The sequence below is a fragment of the Clarias gariepinus genome, chromosome 27 (assembly GCF_024256425.1).
Source record: "Clarias gariepinus isolate MV-2021 ecotype Netherlands chromosome 27, CGAR_prim_01v2, whole genome shotgun sequence".
Lineage (NCBI taxonomy): Eukaryota > Metazoa > Chordata > Actinopteri > Siluriformes > Clariidae > Clarias > Clarias gariepinus.
Genome location: NC_071126.1, coordinates 10,384,574 through 10,406,182, shown reverse-complemented (window position 1 = coordinate 10,406,182; position 21,609 = coordinate 10,384,574). Strand labels below are relative to the sequence as shown.

The following is a 21,609-nucleotide window of genomic DNA, read 5'->3' as shown; positions in this document are numbered from 1 at the left end:
AGAGCAGACAATTGGTGAACCGCTATATACCGCACATACCTTTTACATCAGATACATATGTATGATGTGTAGGCCAAAATCTACACAATGTGCATTACCAAGTTACAAGAATGTACTGTACATTTCTCTATCTCTCACAGGGCATCTAATGTCATTCTGTCAGTTGTCACTGATTGCTTCAAATAGAAAAAAAAGGATTTACGTTAACAAAAAAATGATAGCATTCTTCTTCATTTCTTCATTCTTCCAGAGTATTCTTCTTGAGTATTAGTGGAGAGGACTGAATACATTTTCAAAACGTATTCTACAGTGATCTAGGAGGAAGAACAAATCAGACATCTGAAATCTGAAAAACTGTTACTTTATAAAAGTTTCAATGTACAGATGCAGATGAGAGAGAGAAGTATTCAAGTGATCAAGTATCTTGATCAACAGCAAATTATGAATAAGTCAATTAGTTATTTACTTTTTTGCATTGGTCAAACTGTTTTTTGATTATTCCACTGTTCTTAAGACATTTTTACTGCACTTAGAAAAGATTCAAGGGTTTGACTGAAATTAAAAAGTTTGGTAAAATAATTACCAAACAATCGATTCATGATAATGGTTCTGAAATCAGTTTTTTCCCCTCTCTCCCTGAGGGTCATAATGTGCTCTCTTGAATCTGTTGAAATATTTTTGAACCACTAAATTACAATAACAAATACCAGGCTCGCCATGTCATAATGGGCCTTTTATTTAGGAGTTTCCCTTTCCCCATTCTTCTCATGAACAACTTGAATCCCTACTAAACCTGTTCTATTGGCTTCTTTTGTCTCCAATGTTTAACACAGCATAGCATGGACAAATGTTGTGCACCGTTAAAATGTCTGACCAATGTATTACCAAACCTGGGATTTTAAATGCTCTCCAGCCTTCAAGGGTTTATTTTCAAGGTGGTGGAAATGCAGAAATGCAAATATCTCACAGTGATTCATGTGAATCCTCATCTTCATTATCCGTAGGTTCAACATGGACAAGAAATCGGGTGAGACGCCATCCCAGTAATACTGCATGAAGTTATTTTATCCTAAAACAACCATTCTGTCATATGTGAGTGGCTTTATGTCTTGTCCAGAGGAAGACGGTACTTTGCCTCATTCAGAGAAATCATCTGAGTAGGCATGAGTGGTAGTGCTTATTTATGTGTCTTGGTGAGTTAACAGGTGGTTGTAATTAACAGTAAATGCACTGAGCTTCTGTCTAGCGCAATTTTTTAAAATGACGTTCTACCACTACTTCAAAGGAGAATTTGCTTTGATCTATAAATATAGTCAATTTAAGAGCTAATATGTTTTACTTGTAATTATGGAATGTATATAAAAATAATACATCAGAATTTTTTTTATCTTTTATATAAGATGCAATAGTAGATATTATCGGCTTTATTAGAATAACTATGATAAGTGAACAAAAGCCACGCCAGATCACCATACTGTAGGCTATGTATGAGGCATCCATGTTTATAGATTTTTATTATATATATTTTTAATTGTAAAAAAGAAACATTGATTGGTATGTTAAAAAGCGTTTAGATCAGGGCTCAATATTGAACCTAATTTGAGACCTACTCTTTAAGATGCAGTTTATTTATGGATTGTTTGAGCATTAGCCCTAACTAAATGGGTCGTGATTTCAAAGAATGATAAATGATATTTTGAAAACAATGTGAGCAAAAAAATCCATTCAAGCCGCGACCGAGCCCACGCGCGTTTCCCCGCAGGTCTGCTTACGGGACGTCCGCTTCTGACACGTGCACGTGCGCGCGCGCGCACTCTGCCAGCTCCCCGCCCCTTTTGCACTCGAACCATTTAAGATAATTCGCGGTCGAGAGTAAGCCTGCATCCTTTTGACAAACACCAAAACCCCTGAACTCCGCAGCGAGGTAAGGACAAGTCATTCTAGCCACGTAACATGTTATAGTGTGTTAAGGGTTTCAGCAGGTCTAAACAGAACCAAACACTTGTTTAGCTTGGACTGTATACAGGGTGTCCCAAACGTCTCCATTCATATGGGAAATTATAACTCTTTATAACATATACACCAGGTGCGTTAACGCGAGCTCATCGCGAGCGCGAGATAGTGTTTACAGAGAAATGGCTGATGCTTTGTAAAGAAAGCTCTATTTTAGATATAAGCATTTTGCTGTGGTGTAGTGAGTCTTTTGGAAGACGCTTTACGATAGTTTTTTTTTTTTTTTTTTTTTGCGCATTTTAAGTATCCGGGTTTTTCTGTTAGATTAGCCAAACGTGAGTCATAAATCATTGCTTTACATTAGGAGGCAGGTGTTTCTAATCATGGTAACACCGGGAACAATAATCTATGAACTTTGGAAGTTGATAAATGAAGTTGTTTTAAGTAGAAAACGTTCTTGGTTCTAAGTGCACTGAGGGTTCTGTCAGGAATTATTTTTGCGCAGTCTGATCTCTTTTTGCTGGTGCATCTCTCGGGTTAGATGTGTTCTGATGGAGAGCGCGCGGCTATGGGCAGCTCGGGAAACGGCAAGCTGCGACAGTGGCTCATCGAGCAGGTGGACACCGGGAAATACCCGGGGCTCGTGTGGGAGAACGAAGATAAAAGTGTGTTCCGCATCCCGTGGAAGCACGCGGGTAAACAGGACTACAACCGGGACGAGGACGCAGCACTCTTCAAGGTAGAACTAAAGAGAATGCGCATGCACTGTGCATGCAACTTTTAGGCCATGCTGGCGAGTGACGCAAGCCAAACACTTCATCATGACTATACAGTTAAAACGATCAGCCTATTTATACTATGCCGACTGAGTGATGTCCCCCGCATTGCGCTCACATCTTCGACCCTTTCCATAGGCTTGGGCGCTGTTTAAAGGCAAATACCGGGAGGGCATCGACAAACCAGACCCACCCACGTGGAAAACGCGCCTCCGGTGCGCGCTCAACAAGAGCAACGACTTTGAAGAGCTCCTGGATCGGAGTCAGCTCGACATTTCGGACCCTTATAAAGTTTACCGCATCGTTCCTGAGGGCGCCAAAAAAGGCAAGTCGTTCACACTCACAAACCTGCAATCTTTTAAACACCGTAAACATGGAAATGTAACTTCTGTAACATTATTACCGTGCAGGTGTACATTTATGATTTATGTATTACAGCCTCCAGATCTCCAGAGGATACTTCGAACCCAAGCCCTCCAAGTTATCCACTACATCCTTCCTATGCACCCCTCCAGAGTCAGGTAAGGCTTAACGATAGAAAGAACACTTACACTGACCACATGGTAATAGTGTGGCGTGTGTGCATGTCAGTGAATGAGCAGTGACATCGTTTATCCCCATGCAGGTCTGCAGTTTTGTTTCTCCAGCAGAAAGAAGTTGGAGGGATTATCTCTCAGAAAAGCCCCCTATGGCTGAACTCTCTTACAATCAAAATCCATTCACCACTCGTTGGGATACAGGTGAATTACACACTATGAATATCTCTCCATTTTGGTGTAGAGAGCATGTCTTAATGGACACTACACTTTCATATGTGTTCCATTTTTGACTTAATTTTTATATAAATGCACTGTAAATGTAAAAATACCTGTTGGTCTGCTTATCTGCACAGGATACCAGTTTAGTGGCTCCTTCTACAGCTGCAGCGCCTCAGAGTCTTTGCCATCTGCCTTTACGTTAGATGCTAGTATGAAGTCAGCAGAGGCCATGGCTCTCTCAGGTACACATTAATTTCTGTTATGTTCAATAGAAACATGGCCAAATTTTATGGTCATGTAATAGCTAAAAACATGCCTTATATGACAAAGTTGTGTTTGCAGAATGCAAGTTTATTTAATGCTTAAAGATGTTCTATTGTTCTATAACATGTTTGCCAACATGAACAGGGTATGCAAAAATTGCACAAGTTGTAGACCTTAAAGACGCAGGAGGACAAACTTGTTTATAGTAGTCCACCATTTAGTGTAGATAATGCCACAACTTGGATTGATATGGGATCTGATTGTTCAAATCTAAGAACTGAAGTGCAGGATGGCCTGTGCTTGTGCTAAAAAGCATCTCCTATTTGTATAAAAAGAAACAGGTGACCAGGTAGGTGCCGGGTAAGAAATTCTGGCATCAGGTTGGAATATATATGGGGGTCTAAAAAAGAGGTAGGATTTTCAGGCATAAAACTTCAATTATTTTGTAACTTAGATCATCGTTCAACTACTTTAACCCTAGAATGTTTCTTGTTCCTAAAAGGGGAAGACTTGCGGGGGAAAGTGAGGGGATTAATTAAAATCAACGTTATGTTAGTTTTAGTTACGGTCCAGAAAATATCTTTACCATACTTTTAAAGGCCAAGAATGCAATTTCTGTCCAATTAAGGTGTACCCACCTGTTGAGTCACTTCATCATGGTCTTCGTTTAACTGTCCACAACAGCTCACACCAGCTCTGATACTGATAAAAGTTGCTAAATGAAAGGATGCTAAATAGTTGATCTTCTGCTCTTCCCTTTCCTATTTAGATTACCGGCTCCATGTGGCAGTATATTACCAAGAAGCCCTTGTGCGCGAGGTGACTGTGAGCAGTCTAGAAGGCTGTGTTTTGGGTGTGAGCAAAGATGGTTTGCCATACGGAGCCTCTCAAGGTCCAGAGCTTGTGGAACTTCCACAGATTGAACACTGCTCTCTGGAACATGGGGTTCTGCTGTGGATGGCACCAGATGGGCTGTACGCACGCCGATGCTGCCCCTGCAGGGTGTACTGGGAAGGAGGGCACACTCTGCTCAACAGCAAACTTAACAAACTACAAAGAGATCAGACCTGCAAACTGCTGGACACTCAGCAATTCATCACAGGTTAGAATGACTACCTTATGATGATTTTATAATATTTACAGTGTCAGTTTCATTAATGACACACATTAATGAAACACAATATTAATGAAACACATGAATGTGCCCATTCAGCTACAGTAGGATCAGTGAATATAAGCGCTAGAGATTTACTACACTTTTAAGTAAGGTATTTTTATAGTTATTCAATTTAAATTAACTTTTGGGTTTTCTCTATTTTGGATTCTTTATTCCTATATCCGTACAAAGTTTCTGATCATCTGCGGTGGTGTAGCTAAAAGCCCATAGATCAGCCTTTTTCTGTGAAATCACCACTGATAAAAGACCACCGGGAAAAATGTTGTCCAATTATTACAGTAAATAAGGTCAGCGAGACTTACAGTAAAAAATTCACCACACCACACTCAGCATACAATGCACCACAAGCGATAATCTCTGTGCTACAGAGGCCACCCACCTTTCTCACGTCACACTTGGCTGGTTGCAGCATATTTGCATACATGCACACAGGACTTTCCAGGATGTGATTAGTGCACAGATGAGAATCCCCATCATGTCTCCATTAAATGACTTCTTGTAAGACAGATGGCAATCAGGCCAGAAAGAGTGAGAGATTGTATGTTATTTTAAGGACAGATGACCAGGTAATTTCAATGAATGAGCTGTTACAGTAATACTACTACTCCAGCTTGTAGGGGAAAACCTCCTCCATTTTTAATGTGGCTACAAGAGAACATAGATCCAGCAGTCTTTTTAAACCCACACATAAGTTTTATTTTTTATTTTTATTTTTTTAGTTTATGGATTTGCTAGATTGTTTATTTGTAACAAGGATGTGTTGGAATATACTTATGTTTTCTACTCACTCTCAGAATTACAAAGCTACGCTCGGCACATACGTCCTCCACCCATGTCCCAAGTGCTCCTGTTTTTTGAAGCTGACAGCACGGAGCTACAGATACCACGAAGGACCCTCACTGTCCAGGTAATTCATTTTAAAACTGACATTTTACTATTAAGCTTGTAACAACTCATTCACACGGACAAGAAACTGTGGCCTAACATAAGAATGCTTTAGACCTCATTTAGTATGTACACTGTGCTAAATTGAAAATCCACTTTCCGTTACACTTTAGGTAGAACCTCTGTTTGCTCGCCAGCTTCTCTACTTCACCCACCAAAGCAGCATGAACTACATTCGCAGCCACAACCTTTCACCCCTGAGCCCAGAGCAAACGATTCCTTCCAGTCAGGAATTCCACAGAGTCATCAGCCATCACCATAGCAACAGTCTGTAAAATTAAGCTTCACCTTGGAAAAAGGTGTCATGTCAAACTGAAGCACGGACAAAAAGTGGATGCAACAAATGCACTGAGTATCTGGATATCAACATTACCAAATACTTTCTCTGAACACACATAAGCAGTTGGACTTGTGTCTGCAGAATGGACAAAAAAACAAAAAAACAAAAAACAGTGCACTGAGCATAAATCTAATTAGCCCTTGGTATACTTTTTTTTCTTGTAGGTTTAGAGTTCTTTAATATCTCAGGGAACTGTAATAAAACAGTATTAAAATTCTTACGACCAAAGACTGCTTTTCTTGTGGTTTGTATATCCATATGTGCTTCTACAGACCTGTGAAACATTACAAAAGAAATTGATCGATCACTCAGGTTATTGAACGATAGCATTTTCTATCATGTTGAACAAGAAAGAAGTAAGCAATCTACTGTGTGTCTGAACGTATGTGTGAGCACACAGGAAATGTGGTTTTTGTGACAGGATGGTGATGGTTGATAGACCTGCAGACTGATGACATCACGCAGGATGAGGTGGATTTGTAACATAAATAAGTTTTTTTTTCTGACAATAGTTTAGTCCCCAGAAAGGAAATTGTGTATCCAGTCATTATTCCACTTGCTAAAAATAACAACTTATATTATTGTCAACATGCTTCAAGACTAGGTTTAATAATACAGATCTATGTAGCCAGGTTGGTTAGTGTATATTTTGCCCTAGTGTATTAGGGTCTACCTATTGTGTGCCTATATTCACTGTCCATTTTATCCTACCATATTGCTATTATTTTGTAGGTATACAAGTACTGACTACAGTCGATATGTTGCTCTTCAACCCCCTGTACACAACTACCTACCAATAGCCAGGGACCAACAATAAGTTGGCATTTTGTATTGCACCAACATAAATGTTCAATATATGGGTCAGTACTGTGACCTGCTTACACATACTAGCCATTTTATTAGACAAACGATGATATTCTTAATAGAAAGTTGGTGCCAGTTGTTTTCTAGGCCTTTATAGACATATCACATGATATGTTTACCTGAAAATTACCAGTGAGTTTGGGTTAAAGGGTAAAACAGGGTGATGACCTTCTAGGGGAAAACAATTAGATCATCAGTAATATCCTAACTGATGTGATCTAAACAACTAGTGCTTTTTAGTGCTTTCCTGCTGCTTTTTACTGTACGTTCTTTGTGTAAAATAGAGAGACATCTTGAAGTCAAGTGTACATGAGATATTCTTTATGGCTTAACCATGTTAATAATTTCTCCACAAATTAAATTGTTTTACAATATTATCTAGCACCAAAAAGAGAGAACCCCCAACAATAAAACTAAGAAAGACATTGCCAAAATTCAAACTTCAGCTGACAGCAACAACAGAAAAACCTTTATCTTTCTTCAGAAAGAACAATCTTTACTGAAATAGTTAGGGAATAAATAATACACACATGCTTATCTGTAGTCTACATCCTCTCTTTGGGGATTAATCAAAACTGTGTAAACATGTTTGGATCACCTTCCTTCTGCCTACATATAATGGAAAGACAAAATCAGAAAAACTTCCCTTAACACCTTAACCTACACCCACATAGTTACCTGAAACCACAAAGAGTTGAAAAAGTCCTCCATCAAACCTGTTGCTTTAAATAGGACCGTGTGAAGTAGGTACTAAGTATAGAAAAGTAAATAAACAAATCAGACTTAAGTAAGGAAGAAGGTATGTCATTTCATAGAACATTTACCCTTCCAGTAAGAAAATGTCACAAAAAGCATAAACAGGAAACTTCCACCTCACTTATCATTGGCTTTAAAAGAAATTTTCATCAAATGACACACTTTTGTGATCGCTGGTGACTAAGCACTTGTTTTTATAATAGCCTTTTTTCTGTGAAGTAGGTTTTTCCAAACTTCAATTATATGGCGCTAAATCATTAACATGCTCATAAAAAAAATTAATCTAAAGTTTCCAATTTAGGCCTTAAAATCAGTAGTTCTATTACATTCACTGGTTAAAATTATTTCCACAATTTGTCAATTATTCTAATAAAACATCAAAAAGGCCAGCAAGTTGTGAATTTTAATGACCAAATTTTTGGTCAAACATTTCAGTTGTGATTTCAGTTAGGAAGTGCCTGCCACCATGCACACAGAAATAACCTCATATGGTGGGGAGGGACAGGGTGTGAGGCTTTCTTTATGATACCAGACAGGGTGTGTATTCATCCTCACCAGACAGGGTGTGTGGTGGAAGTTAGAGAAGTACAACTATACAAAATATTGTGACCTGGCCTATTAGCAGCCAATATTAATAAAAGAGAACAAACATATAATTTTACTAGCAATCTCAGATTTTATTTACAGTCAAATGGAGAATTATTGGCTCCACAGCTCTTCGTTCTGGCAGGATTAACAGAACTGCACCTGTTACTGAAATGTACTATGGGTTTAAAACCTCTCCATGCAAAAAAAATTAACTCCTGATATTCATTGACTTACACATGTGTTCTGGTCCTTAATTAAGCAACATTGTTTAAAAAAAACAATAATAATATTACAAATTGAGATCTTTTAACAATATTATCACCAAAGAAATGAGAAAAGAAGTTTGTCCAAGGAATTAAAAGTTGGGTATCGTTTCTGAAGTTGATAGTATCTATATATAATTCTGTTTAGTAAGTAATTTGATTAAAATCATCTGCACATTACTACACTAATATTTCCCCTACCGCACAACACAAACCCAAACCGACTTCTCTACAACAGCAAAGAAACTTTAAACACAATATATTATTTAAATGTGTATCCTTTTAATAAATGCGGCAACAAGTGAACGCAATTAGTGTAGTAACAGTGTAATTGTGTAAAGTGTAACAACATTTTAGTCCTATACTAACAGTAGTAGGTTAAGATGCTTTATGTTACTGTTCAAACACTGTGCAGGTTATTGGCTTATCTTTTGATGGGCTGAACAGATGAAGGCTGGAAACAGGTGAGCTGAAAATGCATACTGCTCTTAAACTTATTCAACAACTCCTCCAACAACCTGAGAGAGACACAGAGACAGATAGAGACAGAAAGAGGGAGAGAGACAGAAAAAGTAAAAAAAAAAATGTTTTTAATGCATGAGCTGTTACTTTCAAAATGAGGCAACACAAGAGTAAAGGCAACTCAAAGCCAATGCCACATGAGCCTGATCCTATCCAGATCAATACTAAAATCTAATCAATTCATCTGCTAGTTATAGCACTCTTTCCATATAAATCTTACAAATACTTAACCTCTTCTTTGTTGAGATTCTGTGCTGTCACAAGGTCAAGCCGGAAACATAACGCCTCCATACTTGTCCCCGTTAATCAACATCCTTAAAAAGCTAAATATCTGTGAATGTGGATTACGTCCTGGAAATTAGCACTCCTATTAAGATTAATCATAGGAAAAAAGGATCTATGATTATCCTTTGTATTGATTTTCAGTGACTTCTTGCTATAAAGTGAGCAAAAGGAACACAAAATGTGGGCAAAAAGCTTACAGCATAACAGAGCCAATATTTTTCTCTTTATTTTTCTTGTGCCTGTTGATAGCTAGATAGAAAAGCGCCCATGCGCCAATGAGTTCAAAACAGGCATGTATTACAAAGGCATACACAAAAAATCTGGTAATAATCTGCATCAACTGTACCACTTAATAAGCAACTGTGACTTAATTTAATGGCAGTTGATATCCAACAAAGAACCGATTTAACTTTATTAAAGCTGATAATCAGAGGTTAATTATTATTATTATTTTTTTTATCAAAGCGGCTCAGGCAACAGTGGATTCAAATTAAACAAAGTTAGAGTCAACGTGCTTGAAAAATTTGTTACTGTTTCTCCTTTACAGACCCCCGTACAATTAAAGCTCTGCATACATTTATTATGAAGGGTGTTCGAGTCAAACCAGAACTTGTAATAAAACTTCACAAACACCACTTGCACATTAGAGAAACTAGACTGGGAGTTATTGCCACATCAGCCATTTTTTTACCTGTTTGGGTCATAAAAGGAGTTCTTAGGAGGCCAGTGCATCAAACGTAAAGCAGAAAGTCTAATCATGGCTCGGAGGAAACTTTCTACCTTGATGGTTTCCAAGCACTAGTGAAATGCTGTGATTAGTGTAGCAGAAGATGTATGGTAAATGTTACTCTCATTAATTTGTTCTGTTATTCTGCAATCATAAGTCCTGGTTTGACTTGAACACCCATTTTAATAAATGTATTTTAAAAGTGGCAAGAAAGCATGGCAAGAAAGCTAACTGACATTTCCAAATTCCTTGTAGTGTGTGTGTGTGTGTGTGTGTGTGTGTGTGTGTGTGTGTGTGTGTGTGCACCCAGTTAAGGGTGCACCCCACCTAATGCCCAAAGTCCCTTGGAATAGGCTGACCCCCTGTACAGAATAAGTGGTATAGAGAAGGAACATGTGAGAATTTATGTGGCTTTTCTAAAGGGGATGTTTATTATTAAACATTTACAGCATCTTAAGCTTTACAAAATTAAGTTTCCTGCTACAGGAGACTCTTCTGGACAGAAAACTTCACATGTTACATCAATAGCTGTGTTTTTATTATTATTATAATAATTATAACTTAGGAGGGGCTGCTTCGGGATCAGGCTGCATGACACCACCATATCATTTATTATTTATTCTTTTAATAGCACCCCCAGAATGTTTTATTCTTGATGAAAGATTGTTGATGATTAAATGTTTTAGTGTTCATTTTAGATCACTGATGTTGGATTTAAGGAGGTAGCTTTAAAACACACACTCACTTCTTGTCAGCTCCGCTCTGAAGCTGTGGCAGGGCCTCGACTGCTTGCTTAAAGCTAGCTCTGAAAAAAAAAATAATAATAAAGAATAATTACATCTTTATGCTGTAAAAACAAACCATGAAACACTCCACAATTGATATATATATATATTTTTTTTAACTAGGAATGACATTTCTTATATAGAAGGTGTGTGTGTGTGTGTGTGTGTGTGTGTGTGTGTGTGTGTGTGTGTGTGTTAATGAGAGGACTCTCACTGGCTCTCAGAGGTCAAGTAACAAACTACAGCATCCTTCAGTGCACAAATTTCCAAACGAGCCTAAACCAAAAAGCAAAGAGAAGTACATTAGCATCTTGTGCCTAAAAACATGGCAAGCCTTGGTATTAACATAAGGTACTATTTTTGTTGTCATGTTTTTTGTGTACCTGAAGAGCACCGTTCTTGCTAAAGGATGAGACACACTGCATTAATCGACTCAGCTCTTCAGCCACAGACTCAACGATTTTCGACAAAACACGTGAAACCAAGTCCTTAGAGATGGTAAACACCTAGCAGATAGAAAATGCAAAAAAATATAAAAATACATATAAGAAAAGACTAGAGATTGATGAAATTATGTAAAATAATACATTAAACACAGCAAAATTATAACTGACAAGTGTCCTCCAGAACAGTTGATCAGTTAGGATACAGAATGCATCCTACATTAATTTGTATCCGACATAATTTTGTTAGTTACAAAGGACTTTTTCCACTGAAACCACAGATAATGCATTGCATGTAATACATATATTTTTTTTATAAATGTTTCCAAATACACATCTATTCTGACATGTCATTAACCTTTTAAATACAAAACTTAACATCAAGTTAAATGATGTCCACATCCTGCTCTAATGCATATTAGAGCCTGTTGCAGTTCCCATTTTTTGGCCACTAGCTGGAATAATTAGTCTATGAAAGCAATGTGGGACAGTGACTAGAAGACATCCAAAATGAACACCAAAACATCTGCATCTCTAATTTTTGTGTCAAGCAAAGAATGTACAAATAAAATGCAGGGATTAAAAATAAAAAATAAACTTAACACCTTTAAGGAAATTAATATGGAACAGTTGATATGCAGTACCAGTCAAAAGTTTGAACACAAAGTTGTTGTTTTTTCTTTTACATTCTACACTGTTGTGTTGTTGTTTTTTTGTTGTTGTTTTTTTTTCAAAACTTTAAAATAACACATAGGGCATTAGGTAATTATGTAACAACCACAATCAGGTGTTATTTTAAGACATGAAGGTCAGCCATTCTGGAATAGTTCTTACAAGAACAGTATTGTCAAGTGCATTTGCAAAACCCATCAAGCATCATGATGAAACTGGCTTTCATAAAAACTGTCATATAGTTTTCAAGTTTTAAGTTTTCAAGTTTTATTGTCATATACAGATAACAATGAGGCATCATAACCGTAATGAAATTCTTAGACCCGTGTTCCCCAACTTTACATAAACATATAAATATAAAAATATAAAAGAGGGGGAAAAAACCATTATTTCAAAGGTATGTGTATGTGCAAGTAAGCTAAAATAATTTAGTATTTACATATAACAGTGCAAGATGCAATTAAATATTTTGAATATATATTTAAAGTGGCATTGTTTAAAGTGACATTGTTAAGAGTCCAGTGGTTGTGGTGAGTGTACTGTATATTGGTGTGTGCAGAATATAAACGTAACACCAAAACTTGCCTCTGCTGCAGAGAGGTTGTTCATTTACAGCTATCAGCCTCAAAAATCACCAATTAACAACACCTCAGATTGTAGCTTTTATGAAAAATTTAAAGAGCATAAGTAGCAGACACATCTCAATATCCACTGTTTTAAAGAGATGATTGCATATTTGGATCCCTATAGCATTGTTTTACAATAAAAAAAAACAGAAATAAAATGAGGAAAAAACATGGAATTAAAAGGTTTGTCCAGACTTTTGACTGGTAGTGTATATAGTAAAGATCTGCCCCAATAAATGGGCCACCATTGTCTTGTGTTAATGCAGCTAGAAAATGTGAGTTGCTCAATGGCTTCTAATTTTGATCTCATTAAAAATACATAATAAATAAATAAATAAACATACGGCTGAAGATCTTGGTGTTACAATACTGAAGTACAAAAAGAATGTTAACATAAACTTGTGATTGACCTAGTGGCCAAGTCTTAAAAAAAAAAAAATCAGATTTGAGAATTCTGCAGCGCTCTATGTCTTTTAAGTAGATTTTAACTGAATCACACACTGATACTTTGTCAGTTAATGTCCTAATCTGGGTCAAGTGTGTAAAAAACAGTTGCTGTGTGCTTAAAATTTGGGTGTGAGTCAGACAGGATCACACCCTTTAACTTATTCATAGCAAATGATGGTAAAGTGCAGAGATAAAAGTAACAACACAAATCTAAAATATGATCAGACTTAGGCAGATCCAAGGTGTTATACCTTACCTCAGCATGAACAGAGATGATGCTGACCAAAGCTTCCTTCAAGTAACTCCGTACACCTAACAGAAAGAAAGAGAGAGTGAGAGAAAGTGAGACAAAGAAAGTGAAATACAGGAACTAAAAAAAGAAAGGGACAGAATGTTAAACATGTATGCAGGCACATCAGTGTACAGGGTGTTTCTCATTCCTGTAAACACCTGATGAATGCTGTGTGGGTGTGTGTGAGTAATGTGCGTGCACACACACACATTAACGGAGAGACTGTTTTATCTTAAAGATTTGCAAGAAACATCGCTAATCACACTCGCGTGAGCGCAAACTAATGGAATCACTGCTGTAAAGTAAAAAAAAAAAATAAAGAAAAAAATGAACCTGCAATTTCAAAACAAGAAGCACATGCGTGATACATGATACTTGGTACTCGTAAATCAAGACAATGCTCGTTTTTCAAGTCAAAATTTATAAAAAATCTTTGCTTGTCTTGCGGAACATTTGCAAACCGCATTACTCGTAATCCAAGGTTCCACTGTACATAAACAGTACATCTAGGGCTGTGATAAGCAATAAGATATGCAACAAAAGATGGGTAATTTTTTACGTACCATAAGCTTAAGCATTTGGCAACCCTACTCTACTACTTTGTGGTCCACTTCATTGTGGCTAAATTGTTGTTCCTCATAGACACCTTAATTTTGCAATAACAGCACATGCAGTTGGCTGGGTGGCTGAACTAACAGCAGAAATGTCACAAACTGCCTTGTGGCAAAGGTGACATGATGTGCCAGTGCAATAATTTAAAGTCATTGAGCTCTTAGGTAAAACCCATTGTACTGCCGCTGTTTGTCTATAAAGACTGCATGTCTATGTGCTTAAGTTTATGAAGCTTTGATGTTAAGGTATTTCAAAAGGGTTGAATTATTGGCCTGCATTAAGCTAAGAAAAAAAACTTAGGAGCTAAGATGTTGTGAACTGTCAAGTTGTCAAAAGAAGTATGGTTTGAAAAAAAAAAAAAATCATGAATAAGCGTGATAAAGTAATTCTCACAAAAAATAATAAATAACAGCTTCTAACAACAGTGAAAGTAAGGGCATTTCCACACATAATGTGATGAGAGTATTTTGACTAAACAGCTGTGTAGCCTTAAGAACACCACTTGTTACTGAGACAATTAAAAAAAAAAAGCCTTGGGTTTGTTAACAAATAAAAAGATTGTACTATGAAGTAATGGAAAAAGATTATTTGGTCATGAGTCCAGATTGGCCTTATTCCATAGTGACAGGTACGTCAGGGTGAGAAGGGAAGCGCATGAAATCACGCACACATCATGCATAGTGGCCACTGTATAAGCCTCTGGAGGGAGTGTTATGACCAGGGGTTGCTTCAGTTTATCAGGTCTAGGTTTAAAAAAAGTTATGGAGCAATAAAATTAAGTTAGCTAATGACCTGAATGTACTGAATAAGCAGGTTATTACATCAAGGGAGTTTTCCTTCCCTGGTGGCATGGGAATATTCCAGGACGACTGTGCCAAGATTCATCAGACTCAAATTGAAAAAAAAAAAAAAAAACATGGTTCTGGAAGCAAAAGAAACTATTTTTCACACATAAATTGGAATCCTGACCTTAACCCCACTGAAAGTCTAAAGAATGCTGTGGAGGAAATGAGAAGATTTTATCAAGTTTTCAATACAAGAGCTTGAGCAAAAAGTGAATGCAACTCTGGATAAAAGTAAACGTTATGATGTTACATAAGAGTGTTGAAAGAACACTTGCATTTAAATCACTTTAGGACTCTTGACTACGAGAGCAATAACACAGGATAACTCTAGACATTAATCGTTTGATTTTAATCAGCATTTACACATGCAGCTTTTGATTTTAAATCAAAGATGCTGATAAGTGTAAAATATGTGAACTTAACACTTACACCAAAAAATAAATAAATAAATAAATAAATAAATAAATGCATGTTTCCTAATGGAAGAGTGCAAGGGTAAAAATGCAGAAGTGACAGTAAAAAAAAAAAAAAAAAGTCCACGTGTGTGTGTGTGTGTTTAAAATTTTCCACTCAATCTCTTGAGGACTACATTATTTTTCTTCTGAAGTGTTGTGTCTGAAGTGTTATATTCTGAGAGACAGGAAAACATGTGTGCATAAATTCGTGATAAAAACAGTTTATAAGATAAGAAGAATTGCTACCAGTGCATTAAAACCTCATTTCATTACATCATCCTATAGAGCAGTGTGCAGTAGTACCTGTAGGTGGTAGGCAGTCTTTCCAGTCAAAATAGCCTGCATAGATTCCTGGCTCCAGAGAGCCCACAATGGGATCAGACTTCTTTTCAATGTATGACTCAAGCAGTAGCTCATCTAACTGACGAACTGCCTCGATGCTCACCTTAAACAGACATGCATGCACAAATAAAAAAAATTGATAAAAAAAGCTTATATATGTTTAAATAATGCTTGTATATAATACTGGATTAAATTTACTTACAGTGCTTTTTACTTAGCACAAAACTTTTTTGCTCTCTCTCTCTCTCTGACACACACACACTCTGCATAAACCATTCACTTATGCGTTTGTCAGCTTGACTAAATTTCCCTGAAGTTGAGAAACCACTGCCTCATTAATGAGAAATGAAAATGTATTGATTACTAAGTGTGAAATCATTCTTGGTTATATAATGCAATATTAATTCCCAAAACTGATGTCTTAGCCAAAACATAACCAGTAATAATAACCAGCATTAAAGACTTTACTTCATCTAATAAATCTGGGAAATTATGCAACAAGGTTAAACGGCAAAAGCTTTAACCTTGATATTGACTGGTGACTGTTCGTCCATAGGTCAGTCTGAGATGTTTGTAGGAGTTACACGGAATTTTCATTATAACTATCAGATGAACTGATCAGGTTAACAAAGGGTCAAATGTCTGAAATAGTTTTTCTTTAGCAGACCGTTTTCTGATTGAAGACTAAATTTAGTATATTTAATGTATACCAATTAATAACAAAAAAAAAATGTCATTAGAGGCAACCCCATCCATCTTCTGGTACTAAAAGGTAAAAACGTGGTTTAGTGGTTAGCAACGTTGATGTACAACCTTAGAGCTGGTAATTAAATCTCTCCTCCAGTCTCTATATATTGAATTTGTGTGATTTCCCCAGGCTTGGTGGTTTTTCTCTGTGTACAATGGTTTCCTCCTACAGTCCACATGTGGTGTGGGTGTTTTGCTACTGATGGGACAAGCAGTGATTATGGTTGATGATCAGTTGATTTCAGGTGCATTTTACATGATTGCAATCGATTTTAGTCGTTAAAAAAATTCTAAAACATGCTAAGTTGCACGTTACAACTGCTGTGTAGGGAAAACACCCATAAAGTCCTAGGAACGTGCATGTATATGTGTATAATGCTGACAACTGCGTGTGATTACAACACGGTTGTGTAAAATTGTGGAATATTTCTCTCACAGTGACCAAAAAAAGACCACTCCCGAATGTTGGCTTGCCATGGATTTGAGTAAAATCATACAAGAGCCAAGGAAAATTTTAAAATGAAAAGCGTAATACGCAAAACCTGTTAGAAGGAAAATGCATAAAATGGTACAGTAAGTACTAGTTGCCCTACAATGACAATTTGGGTATGCTTTGACAGCTGTGCAGTAGTTATAATGTTAATATATTCGGTAATAGTTGCTACTGTGAGTAATCCTGGTTGATGTCACTACCAGTCAAAAGAACACACCTTGTACTTCCATTGTCTTTCTTGATTTGTATTTCTTTCTAAATTGTAAAACAATGCTGAAGACATCCAAAATGTGCAATAAGCTCATTTAAACAGTTTATCTTGCTCTGTAAGAATCGCTCTAATCTAAAATCCTGTTAAATGGAGATTATTTTTTAAGGCTGGTAACTCTAAATAAACTGCAGTAGAGGCAAGTCTTGGTCTTGCTTTCCAAGGATGGTCTTCACACTTCATCTTTATGATGGTTCATGGGTTTTGCAAATGCACGTGGCCATACAGTTCTTGCAAGTTTTCCAGAACAGCTGACCATATCTTAAAATATCAATTAACTGTTGTTGTAGGTACTTATTTACATAATGCCCTGTGTGTTAATTCATAGTTTATAGGAAAAAATCCAGTATTGTTCAAGAATGTAGAAAACAAATTTAAACTTGTGTCCAGACTTTTGACTAGTACTGTTCATATAGATAATGTACTCTCTGGGTGAAGAAGTGATTGGTGGTGGGTTTGTTTTTCCTGAAAACACGACGCTCGATTATGGCATTGTTCCTGCTACTTGAGTGCTCTGTTCTTGTTTTATACCATAGTACTATTCAATCCTGGATTCTGATGTTGATTACTTTTCTATGTCAGGCCCCTTCAGACGTTACAGAGGTGACAATTTATTGAGAAAGTGAATTTCGAAATGAAATTAAATAATGATAAAGATAATAAGAATAATCTGTTATTTTATGCAGTGGAATTGCTATACCACAATCAATATATTATACAAATTCCTTTATTCTTCAGAACCTGCTGGAGCCGGCTTGGCATAGAGCCAAAAAGACAGTAGTACTCTAGTGTCACCCACTCAATCCACGGTTGCTTGATTTCTTCCTGAAGATCATGTACAGAAATTTTCCGCAGAAGTTTAAAATCCACTTGAAAAGTCCCTAGTTCTATTTATTTTTGTGCAAAGGGGGACAACACACCGGCTTCAGAAATTAAAAGTCCTGCCTCATATTTGTTCCATCCATTAACTAAACCCGCTATATCTAATTAGCACAGCTCTTCAGCAAGACAGACTTGAACTAATTTGTGACATACCCTATTTTGTGCACAGGGAGAACCATGACTTAAATGTAATGTAAAGCCATAGTACTCATGTGAATGTTGTAGCATTAATATAAAATCCCTCATGCCACTTCTGAGAAGCTTGGCCATGAATCATTCACCAACAAGAAACACACACACACACACACACACACAAACCAGTATCATTCATCTGTAGGCGTGTGAATGTTTGTGCTTACTCTGGTGATCTTGTCAGCTGTAGTGAATCCATGTTTCTCCAGGTGCTGAGCAAGGTTAAGGAAGGTGTGTCTCTCCAGATACTGACAGTTACTCAAAATTATTAAAAGGCGCTGTTCCTGTGCATGCACACACACACACACACACACGCACATACACACCACTCAATTACCAACAATTAAACAGACTTCAGATTATACAACTCTGCACTGCAGGGTGTGAGAGTAAAAAGCCACTAAGAACTAATTGATAAGGCTGCATTCGGCATCAGATTTTATAAAACATGTGAGTCATTAAGCAAGAAGTGAAGGGGGTGCAGGATGAGTAAGAGAATGACAAAAAAACGTGTGATTAAAAGCATAGAGAGACAGAATGAAGGGGAAATCAGCGGCCCTTCCACCACATGTAAGGGGAAACCCCTGAACTTCTGCATGGTCGATATCATGCTCACTGTATGATTTTTTTTGCAGTCAGTTTATTTTCCTGCTATGTTGATTTCATAGCATGCTGTGCTATATGTTTTATGTTAGGTATAGAATGGGATTTAGGGAAATGATTAAAACAAAATTTACCGATGATGGACCAAAGTGTTCGTGAACGCTTCCAAAGAGATCAGGTGACGCCATATCCACAGACAAACTAAAAACAATTAAAATTCATGATGTTAAACAAACATCATAAATGGGCAGCTGACAATTTATTTTAAAACTTGCATTCAAATTTACTCAAATGCACCTAAATAATAAAATAAGCTTATTTTTTTATAAAACTCTTAATTTGAAAGATTGACATCTTAATTTACATCTGTTGTCACTTCAGTTTCCTACAACACTTTGTTTCCTACAACGCTTTTAAATCTTCTAAAAGTTGTTTTTCTCATGTCCCCCAATTTGGTCTTGGCAACTCCTACCCACTTACTAATTAGTTCTTCCCTTTAGCATGACAACTACAATGGAGGAGAAAGGGGGAAACCCATGCATCCTTCGAGACATGTAACACCAACCTGTGTGTCTTTTTAAAATGCTAGTGCAGGGTCACAAAAAATGGCTATGACATACTCTGGATTGAAAATCTTTGTTACACCACTAACTGCAGGACACTGTGCAAATGAAATCTGGCTTTTTCTACATCCCTGTCTAAAAACAGTGCTGTAGTTCTTTAGCCTGTCCAGTCCTCACACCACCTAATCTATACGCAAAGGTTTCAAAGCTTGAGATTTATCCCAATCACACCATAAAAATGCCAATATCAACTTTTTTTTCACAAATTAAAATCTATTGTGTAAGCCTGATAAAGCATCACATATAATAATAATTATATAATGCAGATATATTGAATAATGCAGCAGTTTGGTAAACTCAGTGGTTCAGTTACTGCAATGAAGGAATATGCAGTTAAATATAAAGTGTTGTTCACAGATAATCTACTTAAACCATCCGTTCCCATCCTTTTGCTTACCTAAAAATTGAGTGGTATGCCACCAAATGTGGATGTGTCCCAAGTTGTTTAACACATCTCATGTAAATCAGGAAACAAAAGATAAAAATCCCATCTCTTGTCTCTTATTTATATCTTTTGATGACACACACACACACACACACACACACATACATACATACATACATAGACACACACAGAACTTACATGGAAGTATCGATGTCTCCATCAGTCTTGGTGCTAAGCTGTTCTAGACAGTTGATGAACACCTAAAAATCATCAGAACTGACGATCAGGCACTGACTGAAATATCATTGCAGGATTGCAACTCAAAACACAACTATTTCCGGCATAGTGTGAAAATTGGTATCTGGCCTGTTTGCTTTGCTACACACCTTCATGATGCCCACACACAGCTCACATGCCTTATTTTGAGCTAGATCCAGCTGAAACACCTACAAAGAGGGTAAAAGTGAAAGAAAAGCAGCACACAGCAACACAACCACAGCGACTCTGAAACAGTTCTGTAAGTCGAATGACAGATTTGGTTTTGTTTTTTATTTGTCAAGTGCTGTATTGGAATATATATTAAGAAAAAAAATAAAAATAAAAAAATGCAACTTACATTGATCTCTCCAGGCTTGCACTCCATTGGCTCCTTGAGGGACTGCAGCATGTGCACTATGCACTGCTCAAACTGGGCTGGCTGAAATACACACACACAAAGTTAAAATCCTTGTACATTGTTTTCTTTAATGCCGAATAACATTAAAATGCATCACCAGTGATGTGATTCCTTCATTATCTACGATCCAGTCTTCTTTCTCTGGAAGTCTCTTGACATCTGAAATTACACAGAAGCACAATTTATCCTGATTATTTTGGATGATTTGTTTATGGCTTTATTCCAACAGTCTTTTAATCACTGAGTATATTACATAAATTATATCTGACTTGGATCACAGTCTCCATGTACATGTTGTGTTACTTATATTATAGATTCTCATGATCAATGGCCTGCACAGCTTAGTGCTGAATGATCTAGGTGATCTTAAAACAACAATTAGCACAGCCATATTATTAGGCCAAGTTAGGAAAAGCCAATTGGCAAGTACTGGGTACTGTACTATAACAAAGTGCTGATCTCTATCGCCCTCTGCTGGTCTATAACCCATAATCATGCACATCAGCATGATGGCTGTACACTTTTAAACAGCTCTCATGAAATTTATGAAATGTATTTATTATTTTTAAATATCAGTTGTGCGTCCTGTAAAGCTATTTTCTTAAGCACGATCATTTAAAAAAGTTTAGAGGTCATTTAGAAGAATTCAATGGTAATAGCAGAGGTAGTAATGAAATAAGAATGAAGTATTATTTCTCTTTAGAGTCAAAGCAAGAGGTCTCAAAATGAAAAACCAGATGAAGCCTTATTCAGTGAGTCATGTCTAGATTAACCTAAAAAAATCAGATAAAATTTATGAATAAGAGCGAAAGCTTGTGTTTTGCTACTAGTGGTTTATGAAGCCATGAGAGGAATTTAAAAACAACTTTTCATTGATTGTTCAGGAATTAATTAGCTTTACAAGTCACAAAATCTTTACACATATTTTGCACATACTGGAATTACTGTGTTTACTTGTATTGGTTATAGAAATTAATGCATCTGGAAGATTTATATGTGCTTC

General features: G+C 36.7%; 2 protein-coding genes across 3 annotated transcripts in view; one reads left to right on the top strand and one right to left on the bottom strand.

Moving 5' to 3' along the window:
* Nucleotides 1-1,840: 1,840 nt before the first annotated feature.
* Nucleotides 1,841-6,423, top strand: irf4b (interferon regulatory factor 4b). The gene is given in 10 exon segments (XM_053489106.1): nucleotides 1,841-1,924; nucleotides 2,495-2,692; nucleotides 2,868-3,054; nucleotides 3,168-3,250; nucleotides 3,355-3,469; nucleotides 3,622-3,729; nucleotides 4,521-4,853; nucleotides 5,723-5,835; nucleotides 5,987-6,103; nucleotides 6,106-6,423. Coding segments are annotated over 9 exon segments (1,284 nt in total). The 5' UTR covers nucleotides 1,841-1,924; the 3' UTR covers nucleotides 6,136-6,423.
* Nucleotides 6,424-8,486: 2,063 nt separating this feature from the next.
* The window catches only part of exoc2 (exocyst complex component 2), a 32,089-nt gene continuing 18,966 nt past the window's right edge, over nucleotides 8,487-21,609 (bottom strand). The window contains exons 17-29 of one of the 2 annotated variants that reach the window (XM_053489007.1): nucleotides 20,704-20,765; nucleotides 20,547-20,627; nucleotides 20,317-20,376; nucleotides 20,129-20,190; nucleotides 19,943-19,999; nucleotides 19,057-19,123; nucleotides 18,487-18,603; nucleotides 15,699-15,840; nucleotides 13,448-13,503; nucleotides 11,387-11,509; nucleotides 11,218-11,279; nucleotides 10,964-11,023; nucleotides 8,487-9,202 (exon numbers count right to left, since the gene is read on the bottom strand). In XM_053489007.1, coding sequence (XP_053344982.1) covers nucleotides 9,109-9,202; nucleotides 10,964-11,023; nucleotides 11,218-11,279; nucleotides 11,387-11,509; nucleotides 13,448-13,503; nucleotides 15,699-15,840; nucleotides 18,487-18,603; nucleotides 19,057-19,123; nucleotides 19,943-19,999; nucleotides 20,129-20,190; nucleotides 20,317-20,376; nucleotides 20,547-20,627; nucleotides 20,704-20,765 — 1,043 coding nt within the window. In that variant the 3' untranslated portion in view covers nucleotides 8,487-9,108. The remainder of the gene's footprint in view (nucleotides 9,203-10,963; nucleotides 11,024-11,217; nucleotides 11,280-11,386; nucleotides 11,510-13,447; nucleotides 13,504-15,698; nucleotides 15,841-18,486; nucleotides 18,604-19,056; nucleotides 19,124-19,942; nucleotides 20,000-20,128; nucleotides 20,191-20,316; nucleotides 20,377-20,546; nucleotides 20,628-20,703; nucleotides 20,766-21,609) is intronic. The other variant, XM_053489008.1, reaches the window with a different exon arrangement.